The sequence below is a fragment of the Neovison vison genome, chromosome X, assembly GCF_020171115.1.
Source record: "Neovison vison isolate M4711 chromosome X, ASM_NN_V1, whole genome shotgun sequence".
In the NCBI taxonomy this organism is placed as follows: domain Eukaryota; kingdom Metazoa; phylum Chordata; class Mammalia; order Carnivora; family Mustelidae; genus Neogale; species Neogale vison.
The window spans coordinates 7,091,447-7,112,420 of NC_058105.1; the positions used below are offsets into that span (position 1 = coordinate 7,091,447).

The window sequence follows — 20,974 nt, forward strand, 5'->3', positions numbered from 1 at the left end:
GAATACAAAAATACTGATTAAAAGAGACACAAGCACCCCAGTGTTTTGTGGCACTATCAACAGTAGCCCAATTATGGAAAGAGCCCACAGTTTTTTTATTTTTTAACTTAACTAATTAACATATAGTGTATTATTAGTTTCAGAATAGAGTTCAGTGATTCATCAGTTATATATAACACCTGTGCTCATTGCATCACGAGCTCAAATCTCAATCAACTGATAAATGAATAAAGCAGTATATACACATATATAATATTATACAAATTACATATTTATAAATATACATAAATATATACAAGAGTACATATGTATGTAATATACATATACATATACATATACATATTATATGTATATATTTGCTCATACATTTATATATATTATTTATATATTTATATAAATATACATTATATGTTATTAAGTATATATTCATACATAAATGAATAAAGCAGTATAAATATATGTATGTTTATATATATATATACATACATACACACACAATGCAATATTATTCAGACATAAAAAAGAATGAAATCTTGGAGGAGTCTAGATGGCAGAGAAGTAGCAGGCTGAGATGACATCAGGTAGCAGGAGATCAGCTAGATAGCTTATCAAACCATTGCAAACACCTACAAATCCAACAGGAGATTGAAGAGAAGAACAGCAATTCTAAAAACAGAAAATCGACCACTTTCTGAAAGGTAGGACTGGCAGAGAAGTGAATCCAAAGCAATGGGAAGATAGACCGTGGGGGGAGGTGCCAGCTCCCAGCAAGCAGCGGAGCAGTGGAGCACAAAATTGGGACTTTTAAAAGTCTGCTCCACTGAGGGACGTCACTCCAGAGGCTAAACCAGGGTGAAGCCCACACGGTGTCAGTGTGACCCCAGTTCCCACGGGATCACAGAAGGATAGGTGGTATCTGAGTGTCAAAGAGCTCACAGGTATTAGAGCAGGGAAGCCAGCTACAGAAACAGAGCCAAGGAGTGAGCTCTCAGCTTGGGGTTACCTTGAGCTGATCACAAGACGGGTGAGCTCAGAGCGTGGCCAGAGGCCAGGGAGATATGAGTGATTGAGCACTTTCCTCCAAGGGCACACTGAGGAGTGGGGCCCCGAGCTCCCAGCTCCTCTGGGCTGGAGACTGGGAGGCCGCCACTTTCATTCCCGTCCTCTGGAACTCTACAGAAAGCCTTTAGGGAACAAAAGCTCCCAAAAGCAAACCCAAGAGGATGATTAGCTTGGCCCCTGGTAAGAGTGGTGCAACTCCACCTCTGGCAAAGACACTTGAGAATCACTACAACAGGCTGTTCCCCCAGAAGATCAACAAGAAATGCAGCCAAGACCAAGTTCACTTACCATGGAGAACAGCAAAATTCCAGAGGAGGAGAAGGCAAAGCATGGAATTCATGGCTTTCTCCCCATGATTCTTTAGTCTTCCAGTTAATTAACTGTTTTTCTTCTGATAATCTTATGTAACACTTACCCTTTCCTCTTTTAACATTTTTAACTAGTTTATCTTAACAATACCTTTCATTTAAAATAATTATCTCTTTTGAACCTCACTATTATTTTATTCTTCATTGTATCTAACTATTTTGTGTATGCACATAGGGTTTTTTTCTTCTAAAAATTTGGGGTACAATTTCTTCTAATAGATCAAAATATACCTTAAATCTAGCTCTAGGCTTGTTCTAGTCTCCAGCCCAAGCTAATTCTCTCCAATTTTTTTTTCTTTATTCTCTTAATGAACTTACTTTATCAACTCCTTTTTTAGAAACGAAAAAAAAAATTGATCATCTTTATAGGCATATTCCATCCCTTCATTGTGTTTACCCTTATATAAGTTTTTCATTCTTTAAAATTTGGGGAGGGGGGTGCCTGGGTGGCTCAGTGGGTTAAACCTCTGCCTTTAGCTCAGGTCATGATCTCAGGGTCCTGGGATCAGGCCCCACATAAGGCTCTCTGCTTGGCAGGGAGCCTGCTTCTCTCTTCACCTCTGCCTGCCTGTGTGCTCATGCATTCTCTCTCTCTCTCTCTCTCTCTCTCTCTGACAAATAAATAAATAAATAAAATCCTTAAAATTTTAGTAGGTAATTTCTTCTAAGAGACCAAAATATTCCCAAAATTAAGTGGGTGACCCTGTTCTAGTCACCAGTCTAATATATATATATTTTTTTCTTTTCTATATTTTTTCTTTGTCTTCCTTTTTTAATTTTTTTTTTCTTTCTGAACTTCTTTTTATCCCTTTCTCCCTCCCATGATTTGGGGTCTCTTCTGATTTGGTAAAAGCACATTTTCCTAGGGTCTTTGACACTCTTTTAGTATTTTATTTGCTCCTTCATATAGCCTTATCTGGACAAAATGACAAGGCAGAAAAACTCACCACAAAAATAAAAAAAGAACAAGAGGTAGTACCAAAGGCTAGGGACCTAATCAATACAGACATTGGTAATATGACAGATCTAGAATTCAGAATGATGATTCTCAAGTTTCTAGCCAGGCTCGAAAAAGGCATGGAAGATATTAGAGAAACCCACTCCGGAGAGATAAAAGCCATTTCTGGAGAAATAAAAGAACTAAAATCTAACCAAGTTGAAATTAAAAAAGCTATTAATGAGGTGCAGTCAAAAATGGAGTCTATTACTGCTAAGATAAATGAGGTAGAAGAAAGAATTAGTGATATGGAAGACCAAATGACAGAGAATAAAGAAGCTGAGCAAAAGAGAGACAAATACTGGACCACAGGGGGAGAATTTGAGAGATAAGTGACACCATAAGATGAAACCACATTAGAATAATTGGGATTCCAGAAGAAGAAAGAGAGAGGGGAGCAGAAGGTATATTAAAGAGAACTATTGAAGAGAATATCCCTAATATGGCAAAGGGAACAAGCATCAAAATCCAGGAGGTGCAGAGAACCCCCCTCGAAATCAATAAGAATATCTCCATACCCCCTACCTAATAGTAAAATTTACAAGTCTTAGCGACAAAGAGAAAATCCTGAAAGCAGCCCAGGAAAAGAAGTCTGTAACATACAATGGTAAAAATATTAGATTGACAGCAGACTTATCCACAGAGACATGGCAGGCCAGAAAGAACTGGCATGATATATTCAGAGCACTAAACAAGAAAAACATGCAGCCAAGAATACTATATCCAGCTAGGCTATCATTGAAAATAGGAGAGATTAAAAGCTTCCAGGACAAACAAAAACTGAAATAATTTGCAAACACTAAACCAGCTCCACAGGAAATATTGAAAACAGTCCCCTAAGCACAAAGAGAGAGCCGACAAGTGGTAGATCAGAAAGGAACAGAGACAATATACAGTAACAGTCACCTTACAGGCAATACAATGGCACTAAATTCATATCGCTCAATAATTATCCTGAATGTAAATGTGCTAAATGCCCCCAATCAAAAGACACAGGGTATCAGAATGGATAAAAAAACAAAACCCATCAATATGCTGCCTACAAGAAACTCATTTTAGACCCAAAGACACCTCCAGATTTAAAGTGAGGGGGTGGAAAACAATTTACCATGCTAATGGACATCAGAGGAAAGCTGGGGTGGCAATCCTTATAGATCAATTAGATTTTAAGCCAAAGCTATAATAAGAAATGAGGAAGGACACTATATCATACTCAAAGGGTCTATCCAATAAGAAGATCTAACAATTTTAAATATCTATATCCCTATCATGGGAGCAGTCAACTATATAAACCAATTAATACCAAAATCAAAGAAACACATTGACAATAATACAATAATAGTAGGGGACTCTCCTCACTGAAATGGACAGATCATCCAAGCAAAAGATCAACGAGGAAATAAAGGCCTTAAATGACACACTGGACCAGATGGATATCACAGATATCTTCAGAACATTACATCCCAAAGCAGCAAAATACACATTTTTCTCTAGTGTGCACGGAACATTCTCCAGAATAGACCACATCATGTGTCATAAATCAGGTCTCAACTGGTATCAAAAGATTGGGATCATTCCCTGCATATTTTCAGACCACAATGCTCTGAAGCTAGAACTCAATCACAAGAGGAAATTTGGAAAGAACCCAAATCCATGGAGACTAAACAGATTCCTTCTAAAGAATGAATGGGTCAACCAGGAAATTAAAGAAGAATTGAAAAAATTCATGGAAACAAATGATAATGAAAACACAACGGTTCAAAATCTGTGGGACACAGCAAAGGCAGTCCTGAGATGAAAATATATAGCGATACAAGCATTTCTTAAGAAACAAGAAAGGTCTCAAATACACAACCTAACCCTACACCTAAAGGAGCTGGAGAAAGAACAACAAAGAAAGCCTAAACCCAGCAGGAGAAGAGAAATCATAAAGATCAGAGCAGAAATCAATGAAATAGAAACAAACAAAAAAACCCAATAAAACAAATCAACAAAACTAGGAGCTGGTTCTTTGAAAGAATTAATAGGATTGATCAACATCTGGCCAGACTTATCAAAAAGAAAAAAGAAAGGACCCAAATAAATAAAATCATGAATGAAAGAGGAGAGATCACAACCAACACCAAAGAAAAACAATTATAAGAACATACTATGAGCAACTCTATGCCAACAAATTTGACAATCTGGAAGAAATGGATGCATTCCTAGAAACATAGAAACTACCACAACTGAACCAGGAAGAAAGAGAAAACCTGAACAGACCCATAGCCAGTAAGGAGATGGAAACAGTCATCAAAAATCTCCAAACAAACAAAAGCCCAGGGCTAGACGGCTTCCCAGGTGAAATCCTACCAAACATTTAAAGAAGAATTAATTCTTATTCTCCTGAAAATGTTCCAAAAAATAGAAATTGAAGAAAAACTTCCAAACTCATTTTATGAGGCCAACATCACCTTGATCCCAAAACCAGACAAGGATCTTATCAAAAAAGAGAATTACAGACCAATATCCTTGATGAACACAGATGCGAAAATTCTTACCAAAATGCTAGCTAATAGGATCCAATAGTAATTAAAAGGATTATTCACCACGACCAAGTGGGATTTATTCCAGGGCTGCAAGGTTGGTTTGACATCCACAAATCAATCAATGTGATATAATACATAATAAAAGAAAGAATAAGAACCATATGATACTCTCAATAGATGCTGAAAAAGTATTTGACAAAGTACAGCATCCCTTCCTGATCAAAACTCTTCAAAGTGTAGGGATAGAGGGCACATACCTCAATATTATCAAAGCCATGTATGAAAAACCCACCACAAATATCATTCTCAATGGAGAAAAACTGAAAGCTTTTCTGCTAAGGTCAGGAACACGGCAGGGATGTCCATTATCACCACTGCTATTCAACATAGTACTAGAAGTCCTAGCCTCAGCAATCAGTCAACAAAAACAAATTAAAGGCATCTAAATCAGCAAAGAAGAAGTCAAACTATCACTCTTTGCAGAGGATATGATACTGTATGTGGAAAACCCAAAAGATTCCACTCCAAAACTGCTAGAACTTATACAGGAATTCAGTAAAGTGTCAGGATATAAAATCAATGCACAAAAATCAGTTGTATTTCTTCACACCAGCAACAAGACAGAAGAAAGAGAAATTAAGGAGTCAATCCCATTTATGATTGCACCCCAAACCATAAGATACCTAGGAATAAACCTAACCAAAGAGGCAAAGACTCTATACTCAGAAAACTATAAAGTAGTCAAGAAAGAAATTGTGGAAGACACAAAGAAATGGAAAAATGTTCCATGCCCTTGGATTGGAAGAACAAATACTGTGAAAATGTCTATGCTACCTAAAGCAATCTACACATTTAATGCAATCCCTATCAAAATTCCACCCGTTTTTTTCTAAGAAATGGAACATATAATCCTAAAATTTTTATGGAACCAGAAAAGACCTTGAATAGCCAAAGGAATATTGAAAAAAAAAAAAAGCCAAAGTTGGTGGCACCACAATTCTGGACTTCAAGCTCTATTACAAATCTGTCATCATCAAGACAGTATGGTACAAAAACAGACACATAGCGTTGGTGGTATAGTGGTTAGCATAGCTGCCTTCCAAAAACAGACACATAGATCAATGGAACAGAATACAGAGCCCAGAAATGGACCTTCAACTCTATGGTCAACTAATCTTTGACAAAGCAGGAAAGAATGTCCAATGGAAAAAAGACAGCCTCTTCAACAAATGGTGTTGGGGAAATTTGACAGCCACATGCAGAAAAATGAAATTGGACCATTCCTTTACACCACACATGAAAATAGACTCAAAATGGATGAAGGACCTCAATGTGAGAAAGGAATCCATCAAAATCCTTGAGGAGAACACAGGCAGCAACCTCTTTGACCTCAGCTGCAGCAATGTCTTCCTAGGAACATCGCCAAAGGCAAGGGAAGCAAGGGCAAAAATGAACCATTGGGATTTCATCAAGATCAAAAGCTTTTGCACAGCAAAGGAAACAGTTAGCAAAACCAAAAGACAACTGACAGAATGGGAGAAGATATGTGCAAATGACATATCAGATAAAGGGCTTATATCCAAAATCTATAAAGAGCTTCTCAAACTCAACACCCAAAGAACAAATAATCCAATCAAGAAATGGGAAGAGGACATGAACAGACATTTCTGCAAAGAAGACATCAAGATGGCCAACAGACACATGAAAAAATGCTCCACATCACTTGGCATCAGGGAAATACAAATCAAAACCACAATGAGATACCACCTCACACCAGTCAGAATGGCTGAAATTAAAAGTCAGGAAATGACAGATGCTGGCGAGAATGCGGAGAAAGGGGAACCCTCCTACGCTGTTGGCGGGAATGCAAGCTGGCGCAACCACTCTGGAAAACAGCATGGAGGATCCTCAGAAAGTTGAAAATAGAGCTACCCTATGACCCAGCAATTGCACTACTGGGTATTTACCCTAAAGATACAAATGTAGTGATCTGAAGGGGCATGTGCACCCGAATGTTTATAGCAGCAATGTCCACAATAGCCAAACTATAGAAAGAACCTAGATGCCCATCAACAGATGAATGGATAAAGAAGATGTGGGGTATATATATATATATATATATGTATATATACATATATATATATGCAGCCATCAAAAGAAATGAAATCTTACCATTTGCGACACTGTGGATGGAACTAGAGGGTATTATGCTTAGCGAAATAAGTCAATCAGAGAAAGACAACTATCATGTGATCACCCTGATATAAGGAAGTGGAGATGCAATGTAGGGTGTTTGGGGGGTAAGAAAAGAATAAATGAAATGAGATGGGATCAGGAGGGAGACAAACCATCAGATTCTTAATCTCACAAAACAAACTGAGGGTTGCTGGGGGGAGGGAGGTTGGTAGAGGGTGGTGGGTTTATGGACATTGGGGAGGGTATGTGCTATGGTGAGTGCTGTGAAGTGTGTAAACCTGGCGATTCACAGACCTGTACCCCTGGGGCTAAAAATACATTATATGCTTATAAAAAAATAAAAAAAGAATTTAAAAAATAATGAAATCTTGTCATTTGTGAAGATGTAGTTGGAGCTAGAGTATATTATATGAAGTGAAATAAATCAGTGAGAGAAAAACAAGTACCATATAATTTCACTTATATGTGGAATTTAAGAAATAAAACGAACATAGGAGGGAAAAAGAGAGAGGCAAACCATAAAACATATTCTTAACTATAGAGAACACATTGATGGTTACTGGAAAGGAGGTTGGTAGGTATTGGTTAAATAAGTGATGGGGATTAAGGAGGACACTTGTGGTGAGCAGTGGGTGTTCTTTGTAAGTGATGAACCACTAAATTCTACACTTGAAACTATTATTACACTGTATGTTAACTAAGTGGAATTTAAATAAAAACTTGGAAAAAGTGGATAAGATAATGTGGCAAATGGAATTTTTCTTTTTTGTTGTTTTTTTTTTACTTTATTTTTTCTTATTGTGTTATGTTAGTCACTATACAGTACATCATTAATTTTTGATGTAGTGGAAGAATAAACATTGTTAAAATGTCTATGCTGCCTAGAGCAATTGATACTTTCAACGCCATCCCAATCAAAATACCAATGACATTTTTCAAAATGCTAGAATAAACAGTCCTAAAATTTGTATGGAGCCAGAAAAGACTCCAAATCATCAAGGAAATGTTGAAAAAGAAAAACAAAGTTGGGAGCATCATGTTGTCTGATTTCAAGCTATATTACAAAGCTATGACCAACAAGACTGCATGGTACTGGCACAAAAACAGACACATAGACCAGTGGAAGAGAATAGAGAGTCCAGATATGGACTTTCAACCCTACAGCCAACTAATCTTTGACAAAGCAGGAAAAAATATCTGATGGAAAAAAGTCTCTTCAATAAATGATTCTGGGAAAATTGGACAGCCAAATGCAGAAGAATGAAACTGGACCATTCTTTTACACTATACACAAAGGTTAAACTCAAAAGACATGAAAGACCTCAGTGCAAGACAAGAATCCATCAAAATCCTAGAGGAGAACATAGGCAGTAACTTCTTTAACATCAGCCACAGCAACTTCTTTCAAGACACGTCTCCAAAGGCAAGGAAAACAAAAGTGAAAATGAACTTTCAGAACTTCATCAAGATAAAAAGATTTCGGACAGCAAAGGAAACAGTCAACAAAACAAAGAGGTTTGCGAATGAAACTACAAAGGGCTGATATCTAAGATCTATAAAGAACTTCTTAAACTCAGCATCCAAAAATCATGTAATCAAGTCAAAAAATGGTCAGAAGACATGAGAAGACACTTCTCCAAAGAAGACATACAAATGACTAACAGACACATGAAAAATTGTTCATCATCATTAGCCATCAGGGAAATTAAAATCAAAACCACATTGAGATACCACGTTATATCAGTCAGAATGGCAAAAATCAACAAGGCAAGAAACAACTTGTTGGAGAAGTAGTAGAGAAAAGGGAACCCTCTTACACTGTTGGTGGGAATGTAAATTGGTGCAGCCACTTCAGAAAACAGTGTGGAGGTTCCTCAAAAAATTAAAAATAGAGTTACCTTATGACCCAGCAATTGCACTACTGGGTATTTGCCCCAAAGATACAGATGTAGTGAAAAGAAGGGCCATGTGTACCCCAATATGCACCTTAATGTTCATAGCAGCCATGTCCACTATAGCCGAAGTGTGGAAAGAGTCAAGATGCCCTTCAACAGACCAGTGGATAAAGATGTGGTCCATATACACAATGGAATATAACTCATCCATCAGAAAGGATGAATACCCAACTTTTGCATCAACATGGATGGGACTGGAGAAGATTATGCTAAGTGAAATAAGTCAAACAATGTGAAGTATTATATGGTTTCACTTATTTGTGAAACATAAGGAATAGCATGGAGGGTGTTAGGAGAAGGGGAAAATGAAGGGGAAGAAATCAGAGTGGGAGACAAACCATGAGAGACTATGGACTCTACGAAACAAACTTAAGGTTTTAGAAGGGAAGGGTTTGGGGGTGATGGGTGAGCCTGGTGAAAGGTATTAAGGAAGGCATGGATTGCATGGAGCACTGGGTATTTTATGCAAATGGATTTTTTCAACACAAAAGAACATCATTAAGGAGTTAGAGAGGAGAAGGGAGTTGGGGGAAATTGGAAGGGGAGGTGAATCATGAGAGACTATGGACTCTGAAAAACAATCTGAGGGGTTTGAAGTGGCGGGGCAGGTGGGAAGTTGGGGTACCAGGTGGTGGGTATTATAGAGGGCACGGCTTGCATGGAGCACTGGGTGTGGTGAAAAAATAATGAATACTGTTTTTCTGAAAATAAATAAATTGAAAAAAAAACTAAAAAACTGAAAACAAAACAAAACAAAAAAAACCATGGCTTGGCATATGGGATTGAATAAATGTTAGATATAATTGTTACCATTAAAAAAAAAGAAAGTATAAAAACAAAAAGATAAAAAGAAGCAGCTCTGCTAAGTATCAGAACTACCAGCACAAACCACATAGTTGTAAGTTGAATTGTTTTATTCTTTTTATTTTTAAGCATGGGTCACTGGACTCAGAAACAAGGTGAGGGTTTTAGAAGTGATGGGGGTGGGGGGATGGGTTAGCCTGGTTGTGGGTATTGGAGAGGGCATATATATCATGGAGCACTGAGTGTGGTGCATAAGCAATGAATCTTGGAACACTGAAAAAATAAAAAATAAATAAATAAAAGTAAAATTTTTTTAAAATGAGAGAAAAGAAAAAAAAGATTTTATTTATTTATTTGACAAAGAAAGACACGGGGAGAGAGGGAACACAGCAGGGGGAGTGGAGGAAGGAGAAGCAGTCTTCCCACTGAACAGGGAGCCCAGTATGGGGCTCGATCTCAGGACCCTGGGTTCATGACCTGAGCTAAAGGCAGACACTTAATGACTGATACACCCAGACATCCCTTTTTATTTCTAACAAATACAAATACAGTGCCAACCCTAATATTTAGATCCAGGGTTTTAGTAGTCTCACCCCTTCCAAAGGGCTGGCAAGACATATTCAGGGCACTAAATGAGAAGAACATGCAGCAAGAACACTTTATCCAGCAAGGTTGACATTCAAAATGGATGGAAAGATAAAGAGCTTCCAAGACTGGCAAGGTTTGAAAGAGTATGTGACCACCAAGTTGGCACGACAAGAAATATTAAGGGGAGTTCTATAAAAGAAGAAAGAACCCAAGAGTGAAATAGAACAGAAAATTATGGAGACAATCTATAGAAACAAGGACTCCACAGGCAACATGATGTCAGTAAAAACGGGTCTTTCAATAATTACTTTCAATGTGAATGGCCTAAACGCTCCCATAAAATGACACAGGGTTGCAGGTTGGATAAAACAGCAGGACCCATCCATATGCTGCCTACAAGAGTCCCTTTTGGAATGTAAAGATACATCCAGACTTAAAGTGAAGGGATGGAGAAGCATCTTTCATGCCAATGGGCCTCAAAAGAAAGCTGGGGTAGCAATTCTCATGTCAGGTAAATTAGACATTAATCTAATTTAATTTGAAGGTAGCCCTTCAAAAAAGTTTCAAATTCCCTTATATTAAATCTAGCACTACTTTGGTTTTTTCAAGGAGGATCTCTTGAAGTCCTCTTTAATATAATCAATAAAAGATTTGGCTATCTGATTTTCTAAGCACGAGTAGGATGTAAACAAACCAGTGTAAACAGGAGAGACTGCAACTAACACTGAGCATGGAGACACACACAAAAAAATATATAAATATAGAATTAACATAATGAATGTTCTCTATGATGATCATAAAGCTACAAAGGACAGGGACAGTTGTGTTCAAAATTTTTATTTAAGATTATAAGAAAAGTTGCAATAAATTCTTAAAGAACCTTATTCTCAGAGTTAAAATTTAACAGGACTTAGGACTTGAAAAAATAAAGTTCATTTATTTAGCATTTCCATCTTATTTAGAACATCTGTCATAACCCAATGAAATCCGATACATAAGAAATTAATAAAACAGAATTAGCCTGTTTTTTCAGACTGGAGTAAAGAACAAAAAGGGCCTCATTGTCCATGTTTCTAAGGACATATTAGTCCAGTTCTGTAGCCTTCAGGCTCAGAAATTACTTTTGAAATTTCTGATAGATGGAAAGAGTATATTAAGATAACCCTGCAAAAATAATTAGGAATAAGTCCTAACACTTTCAAGAATATGGGGTAGTAGTCAAGTGTAAAATATAAGATAAAAGCCACCACCAAATAAAATATCCTGTGTAATACTTAAATATTTTAAGGCTTAAGAGGATCATTGCTATTACTAATATTCTCTGAATGAGATAGGGTTTTAAAATTGAATGAAGTTTCATACAGCTGAGGAACACAAAGTTTGGGGACAGGAGGACTAATAAATAAGGCTGCCAAGATGGGTAGAGGCTGGGTTACATTGGATCGGAAAAAGTCATTTAAGGAATTTGGGCTTTAGTCTAGGGAATAGGAATCCATTAAATGACCTAGAATAGCTATGACTCAACATACACTGTGGAATATTGGCTACAGAGCAGAGGTTAGTTTGGGTGGGAGCAAGACTTTAGAAAGTAAGACCAACTAGAGACTTTTGTAATAGTACAAGTGGAAGACAATATTGGATTAAACTAAGGTGGTAGCTGGAAAGTTGTGGGAAAGTAGATGAATCCTAAAGATGTGGGAGGTAGTAATTACATACCTTGGAAAATAGTTCAATCTAGAAATCAAAGAGTAGAAAATTGGCAGAGATTATTTCAGTGTCTTGCTTGCACAATGGGGTGCATAGTGGTGTTACTGACTAAGGAAAATGGAAGACTAGCATATCATGTTTGTTGTTTTTGTTGTTGTTAAGAGTAAGGGAGGGAGATGGAGATGATAAAACTAATTTGGACATACTTAGATTAAGGAGTTTATGGGTAGCCAAGTAGACATGTCCAACAGATGTTGAATATAGAGGAATGATACTCAAGAGAAATTAGGAATGATAATTGAGATGAGAGTCATTGGTATATATAAAAGGTTTTGATGTCATGGGGATAGATTAAATCACTCAGTGTCTGTATGATAAGAACACTTAGAACAAAACAAAGAAAAACACCAACACATGTGTGAACAAAGGAAAATATTACCAAAAAGATTACAAAAGATCTTTATATCACAAAGGCATTTCATACAGCTGTGTAATAGTATGGAAAATACTATAGTAAGCACAGCCATAAAAGTATGAAGAAAATCAGGTGTAGTATTTACTGCTGGTACTATGTCCAGATCTTTTTTCCTGGGCCAGTGAAACTGTCCCTCTACTACTTCAGAGTATTTTAACATTGGCTGAAAAAAGCCACCTTGCCTTAAAATGCCTGGGAGGTTATGCCTTCCTCCAGTTAGCCCACAGGCAATGGCTGATTAGGAAGAGGCCATAGAAGTCCAGCCCCTTGCCTGAGGTGGGCCAAATCTGTAGTGCCATTCAACCCCATGGGGTCAAATGGAGGCTACACTTCAAGTGAAATCACATCTTTGCTTTGCTTTCCTCCCTTCCTTATCTTGCTTTCCTTGCTTCCTACAAGTTTCTCTGAGAGCACTCTCTATAAATTATTTGCTTTTGGATTCTTGTCTTGGGCCCTGTTTAGAGAACTTAATCTAAGAAACAGGGAATTGTGATGTCTCTGAAATAAAAGAAAGAATTGTTCTTAAACCACATATTTATATTTTATGCATGTTTATATGTGTGTGTGTGTTTTATTTCATAAAAAAGGAGTTGAGGGAGAGAAAAATCAACAACTTTGAATGTTACTACATGCTACTAAAAATTTTTAAAAAGTTGGGTAATATAAGAATAGACAAGTGTTCATTTCAGTAACAGAGCCAACACTGGCCATCTTAGTTGCATAAATTGCTTTAGAGTCATGAGGCTCAAAGTCAGACAGCACCACTGGAAAAATGGATGAGAGGTGAGTAAGTAGAGACAGTAAAGAAAACTGCTTTTTCAGGAAGTAGGACTGTGAAGAGGAGGAAATATTTAAGGTACTATTTGGTGGACAGATTTTTAAATTTAACATGGGAGATTCTTGATCACATTTAAATGCTAGTAGGACAGAGCCAATAAAATGAGATAAGTTGGAGATCTAAGACAGAAAAAATAAATGGCAGGGGGTGGGAGGTTGGGGTACCAGGTGGTGGGTATTATAGAGGGCACAGCTTGCATGGAGCACTGGGTGTGGTGAAAAATAATGAATACTGTTTTTCTGAAAATAAATAAATTGGGGAAAAAAAGATTAAAAAAAATGAGTACAAACGGCTGGAAAGAACTGCTTTTAAGAAGTTACAGAGGGAATTTAAACATGAGCTAAGGAGCTGCTCAAGAAAACCCCTGAGATCTCTTTCTACCTTGTAATTTTGAGCTGATGATTTTTTTAAAAAATACAATATAAATTCAATTAGCCCACATATAGTACATCATTAGTTTTTGGTGTAGTGTTCAATGATTCATTAGTTGCATATAAGACCCAGTGCTCATCACACCACATGCCCTCCATAATTGAATTTACATTAGAAAAATAAACAAATAAATTGAAATATAGCTCAGGTGCCCTTCAATGGACGAATGGATAAGGAAGATGTGATCCATATACACTATGGAGTATTATGCCTCCTTCAGAAAGGACGAATACCCAACTTTTGTAGCAACATGGACAGCACTGGAAGAGATTATGCTGAGTGAAATAAGTCAAGCAGAGAGAGTCAATTATCATATGGTTTCACTTATTTGTGGAGCATAACAAATAGCATGGAGGACATGGGGCGTTAGAGAGGAGAAGGGAGTTGGGGTAAATTGGAAGGGGAGGTGAACCATGAGAGACTATGGACTCTGAAAAACAATCTGAGGGTTTTGAAGGGGTGGGGGGTGGGAGGTCGGGGTACCAGGTGGTGGGTATTATAGAGGGCAGGGATTGCATGGAGCACTGGGTGTGGTGCAATAATAATGAATACTGTTATGCTGAAAATAAAAAAATAAATTAAAAAATAAAATAAAATAAAATGGAATGTCTAAGTATCAGGGACCAGAGTACCTCTAGGGAAAAAAAATAAAAATTTTTGGTCTAAGGCAAGAATTTATCACAGTTTTCTTTTGTTCTAGGAGGTAAGGGTTCTTACCCGCCAATATCCTGCTTTACAAAGTCCCCAGGTTCTTGTCGTCTTGATTCCCCCTGGCCAGTTATTCCAGGAAAAATATTAATCAGAAAAAGAAACCCAAGGCTGGTTGTGTAGAAGTGACTCATCTGTGTGACTATCATTTTCTTGGGCACCAACTTGGAGAGACCTGTGAGATCCCTGTTCAGGGAAAAGAGGAAGGAGAAGGGGTGGAAGACAAAAAAGAAAAAAAAGTTTTAAAAAAAGGTTTTATTCAATTATATTAGAGCCATTTAACTTTCCTAGTATCCAGTTATTAAATGATTAATGTAACAATCCCCTTTCCCTAGTTCATCAATGCCACCAAAATTCATTCCCCACATACTCCTTTCTTGAATATACCAAAGTCCATCCAATAAAGAGTAAAGAGCTCTAAATCAGTAATTCAGAGTCTTGGTTTATACTTTCATCTCTTTCCCTGTCTTCTCAGTTTTAGTTACTTTTTCATAATTTCATAAGAATTTAAAATACTCTTTCATGTCTTCATTTTATTTTCCCCCAATCCTATTTGATCTTTACTCTTACAAATGTCTTTGTCATAGTTAACTGTGTAATATTGTAGGAAATATTAGAATATTAAGATCTGAACTCTCTTTATAGCATTTGTGGGATTAATTCTCATTTCAATACAGTTAAGCAATTTTCCAAAAGATCAAAGGTCTTAGGGTAGATGAACTGTTTCCTCTGAATCAGGCTGATAAAATGCTGAGTGATGAGACACCATGGCTCTAGAATAGGAAAATAATGTTTCCCCATAAATGTTTGAGGGTAAAGTCAGCCCCATTTAGGGACCACAACATAAGAAATCCAAGTCTATCTTCCTAGTACAGAAGACCCTAAAAGGTCAGCAAGTTATACTGATGATAGAATTAGATGATTTAGAGTTGCCTATGTGCAAGGTTATTTTATGAACTCTGGACTGGTGGATGTTTACCTAAGACATGGAGTTAAGAAAGCAGTATAAAGTGGCACTTTCTTGCTATCTCTGAACCTCATGGCTTCTTTGAATCTGAGACATTGACCACTAGAAGGAGACCTAATTCTGCAACAACACCATACTCTTTTTAAGTCTTATCAGTGATTTAACTTCCAAAGAGAATGAAAGGCTTTAAAACTCTTTTCCCAAGGAAAGTTTATGTAAGGGACTAATATGTAATACAGATACATGCTGGAGAGCCATTATAGTTGATAAGAAGATAAAGAACAAGTCTTTTTAAATTTATCCCATCCCCAAGAATGCAGCCACTAGGTCATATATTCAATTGTCTTCTTGAATCTTTGTGATGAGAAAACATCTACTTTGAGTTGCTGCCTAGGCATTTTACAATACAGTAACCTTGCTCATACCCAGAGTCTGGACATTTAGGCAAGGACCCAAGCTTAGGATTCCCACTACAAGTTCCTGCTTTGCTTCTTCTAGGGTATCATTTAAAATGACCACTATGAAGGCAGATGCTGAACTGACTGAGCCACCTAGGCACCCCATAACATTTTGTTAACAAACATTATTATAATACATGTGAAGACATTTATGTATAAAACTATTTGACTACATTGGTCAGAAAACCATAGCACATGAGCCTAATAATAACTGTACAAGACAAAAGAGCCTTGGTAAACACTTAAGACATTACACATGATCAAGGGGCACCTGGGTAGCTCAGTTGGTTAAGTGTCTACCTTTGGGTCAGGTCATGATCTCAGGGTCCTGGGATCAAGCCCCACATCGTGCTTTCTGTTCAACAGCCTACTTCTCCCTCTGTCTGCCACTCCCCCTGCTTGTACTTCTGTGTGAAATAAATAAATAAAATATTTTTTAAAAAATCATGCATGATCAAAAGCATGCCACTTGACTGTTGCACAACAGTGTAAATACCTAACACTACTAAACTGCATATTGAAAAGTGGTTAAGATTTTTTATGTGCTTTTTAACCACAATTAATCTTTTAATTAAAAATGCTACTGGAATGGGTAGCTTTAGCAAGTTAGCAAATATATACAAAACAGTCCCCAATCCTGGTATATATACACAGAAATGTGGCACATTAGCAGGTATTAGCATTAAATGAACATATAACCATGATACATGCTCAGGTGACCATCAAACAAGTGCAAACAAGGACTGTAGGACAAGTGCACACAAGGACTGTAGGACAGAAGACCCTTAAAATTGTTCTTCTGACAAGCTTGATGAATTTTCAAGTGACCATAATGCATAAACTGAAAGCCATAACACTTAAAGGGCCTGAAAACATGACAAATATTCATGTAGCTATAAACAATTATACTATGCTTAGACAACCATGATGTATGTGAAGAGGTACTGGTATATCAGCCCTTAATCATGATGTGTGAACACACACTGTGTGTACGGTAGCACCCATGATCAGGAATTGAGTGACATGGTTTAGGAGCAGATAGGCATACTAGTAGAGTAGACTGCCATGATGCAGAAACAGAAGGCCATGGTCCAACTGTAGGCAAACATGCTCAAAATATTTCTCCCTGGAGCAGAGAGATAAGATATAGAGACAAGTGGCCACAATGAAGAACTAGTATCTCTTTAGTAATGATGACCAATAGGTAATAAATAGCTATCTACAGCATATGAACAAAGAAGTATAGCACATACATCTGTGATGAATAAGCTGAAAATTACAGCAAAGGAACATCATATGATGACATGGGCATTTAAACAACTATGCTGCATTAACAGAATGTAATACTAATAACAGTTTTAAAGTTGCAAGCCACATTGCAAAAGTAGGCAACCCTGGTATATGGTCCTGTAAGTACAGCACATGGGTAAACACCAATGACATGTGAACTTACAACCAATAAACGTATTCAGATAACCATGGACACAATAGCAGATGCTTGTGATAGGAGCAGATTGACAATGAAATAGGAGGGGATAACCCTTGGGAAGGCTCAGATAATCTTGGTGTTATAATGGATTATCCATGGTACATGAGCACACAAATTTGACAAATGCTCAAGCCACAATACTCCATGATTGTGTAGCCAAAATAACAAATGCTTACTCAACCAATTCACTTTGCTCAAGAGGTAAAGGAGAGTACAAGTAACAAACTAGAAGGAATTACCATCTACAAGCTGATGACTTATAAACTAATATCTCTACCCCCATTATCTCCTGCAACCCACATCTGCACTTAGATATCTGAGAAGCATCTTAAACCTAATGTGTTAAAATCTGAGGTTCAGATATCAATCTCCCCACACATACAAACCTGGTCCCCCTGTAGTCTTTCCAATATCAGGTAATGGTAATTACCCTTCCATTTGCTCAGAGTAAAAACTTTGATGTCATTCTTGATTCCTCTTTTAGTCTCATACCCCACATCCAATCTGTCAGCAAGTCTCATTGGCATTCCATTTAAAAAGAAACATGTTCAAAATAAAACCACTCATCATCACCTCTACTGCTATTACTCGGCATCTTTTGCTGAGATCATTGCAAAAGCCTCTTAACTGGGCTTGGTGACTCTGACCCTGCTTTCCTAAAATCTTGTCTCTATACAACAGAGTGAACTTTAAAATTGTTAAGTCAGATCATGTCTCTCTTCTGCTCAAAATCCAATTGCTCCCCAGTTCAAAAGCTATGTTATGATCTACAAGGACCTACATGATCTAATCTCCAGATAGCTGGATAACCTTATCCTCTACTATCCTCCTCTCTCACTCACTCCACTTCAGCCACTGTGACTTCCTTGTTGTCAGTTGGATATAACAGGCATGCTCCAGCCCTAGGGCCTTTGCAAATGCTATTGCCTCTACTGGGACTATTTTTCTATCTAATTTCCAGATAGTTTTTTCCTTCTCTCACTTTGTGGTTTTGCTCAAATGTCTCCTTTCCCAATGAGACCTTCCCTGATGACCCAATGTAAAACTTCAACACTTCCTTACATCCTGGAAACTTCCTATGCAGTTCCCTGTTCTATTTTTCCTCATTTGTACTTCTTTTCTTTCTTTTCTAAATTAAACTTATTTTATTTTTATTTATTTATTTTTTAAAAGATTTTATCTATTTATTTATTTATTTATTTAAAAGAGAGAGAGAGATCACAAGTAGGCAGAGAAGCAGGCAGAGAGAGATGGGGGGAAGCAGGCTCCCTGCTGAGCAGAGAGCTCAATGCGGGGCTCCATCCCAGGACCCTGAGATCATGACCTGAGCTGAAGGCAGAGGCTTAACCCACTGAGCCACTCAGATGCCCCTTATTTATTTTTTAACTTAAGCTCAATTAGCCAACATGTAGTACATCATTAGTTTTTGATATAGTGTTCAGTGATTCATTAGGTGCTATAAAACCCAGTGCTCATCACATCATGTGCCTTCCTTAATGCCCATTACCCAGTTACCCCATACCTCCCCACTCCTTTCCACAACCCCCAGTTTGATTCCCAGAGTCAAGAGTCTCTCATGATTTGTCTCCCTCTCTGATTTCTGCTTTTTCCCTCTCTTCCCCTATGATCCTCTGCACTATTTCTTATATTCCACATATGAGTGAAACCATATGACAATTTTCTTTCTCTGATGGACTTATTTCATGTAGTATAATACCTCCAGCTCCATCCATGTCAATGTAAATGGTAGGTATTCATCCTTTCTGATGGCTAAGTAATATCTCATTTGCACTTCTAATATATATTTCATGTATTTTTGTTATTGGCTGTTACTCAAGTACAATATAAGCTCAGTAGGGACAAGGAATTTTGCTTGTCTTATTTACAGATATATGCCCAATGCACAGAATGCTGATAAATAATGCATACTTAATAAATAGTTAATGAATGAATGTTATTTTGAAAAAGTCACATCAATAAATGAGGTAAGATAGTATAAAAATCACCTTCATACTGCCAGATCAAGAGACTACTCAGAACTACCAAATACTAGTCATGTTAGGCCTTAAAGACTTCCTTCTTCAGTGTAAAATAAGAATAATAATATTCATAAAAATTATAGATTAATAATACACATAAAATGCCTGACTAAAGACATGCTCCCTGGATAGGTCTGCTGTTAGATCCTGTTCAAATACAAATTCATTTTATCACAAACTTTTGAGTATCTACTATGTACAAGGCACTGACACAGCACCTCCTTCAACTAGGATTCCTAAAACTTCTTTATTTCAGTGCCTAGAAACAACCAGATACTGATATTCCACCCACCAACACCGCACTTGGATGCCATGAGGCACTACCTGCCGGAACTTTACCTGAACAGAGGCATCCCAAATGCTGCTATTCAGATACTGTAAAGCCAACTCTGACATTTCTTTTTTTTTTTTTTCACTCAATGGTTTTTTTAATTTACTGATTTTACAAAGTGATTTATCTACAAACTTTCTCTGGTTACTTCCGTTAGCTTCCCTAAATGTCTGGGTTTTTTTGTTTTGTTTTTTTTTTTTTAAATACCCTATTTATATTTATTTATTTATTTATTTACTTTTTTATTTTTTCCAATTTATTTATTTTCAGAAAAACATTATTCATTATTTTTCTTTGCCTCAGTTTGTCACAAAAGTTTTATTTGAGGCCATCTAATTCTACTTAGCCTCAAAGCATTGCCATTATTATAAGCTTTAAAGCCAGAAATATTATTATAAGCTTTGAACCCAGAAATATCTGCCAATTCTTGATATGCCACACAGCAATCTGAGATTGGATGAATGATTTGACTCAACATTCACATCTATAAAAAGTTGATAATGATAATACTGTCATATAGGAGTGTTGTAAGAATTAAATGGCATAATTCATGGGCATAATTAAGCATTATGTTTGACGTGTAATAATCCTTGGTCACTGTAAACTACAGATCAATTCCTTGAACTCTTGCCCTCCAGTGAGCCTCAGCTTCACCCTAATCTAGTCACTTATTCTCATGGTCATATCCTTAATCTTGTCATTACAAATCCATGAACTCAAATAACTATCTGATCACAACTTTTCCAATCCTTTTCATCCAGTACCTTTAAGCTGTTAATTATTCTGCCCTCTTAATCATCAATCCCTTGATCCTACCACCTTTCAATTGCATATTATCACCTTCATGTTCTTACTTCCTTTCTTGCCTTACTTGGGTTACATATGTAGTCCATAATATCAACAAAATCGTCCTCTGGTATGTGTCTTCAACACAATTTCCTCTCTCTTACTCTTTTGTAACTGCCTGGAAAAACATAAACCAGCACTGACCACAACCTTCTCCTCTGAAAGTCCTTGAATTCCATGTTACCA

At 37.0% G+C, this 20,974-nt stretch overlaps 1 protein-coding gene across 3 annotated transcripts in view; it reads right to left on the reverse strand.

Annotated features, from left to right (window-relative positions):
• GABRA3 (gamma-aminobutyric acid type A receptor subunit alpha3) overlaps positions 1–20,974 on the reverse strand; it is a 408,152-nt gene that overhangs the window by 285,146 nt on the left and 102,032 nt on the right. For all 3 annotated transcript variants that reach the window (XM_044235314.1, XM_044235313.1, XM_044235315.1), the window contains exon 2: positions 14,668–14,844. In XM_044235314.1, the coding sequence (XP_044091249.1) occupies positions 14,668–14,807 (140 nt within the window). In that variant the 5' untranslated portion in view covers positions 14,808–14,844. The remainder of the gene's footprint in view (positions 1–14,667; positions 14,845–20,974) is intronic.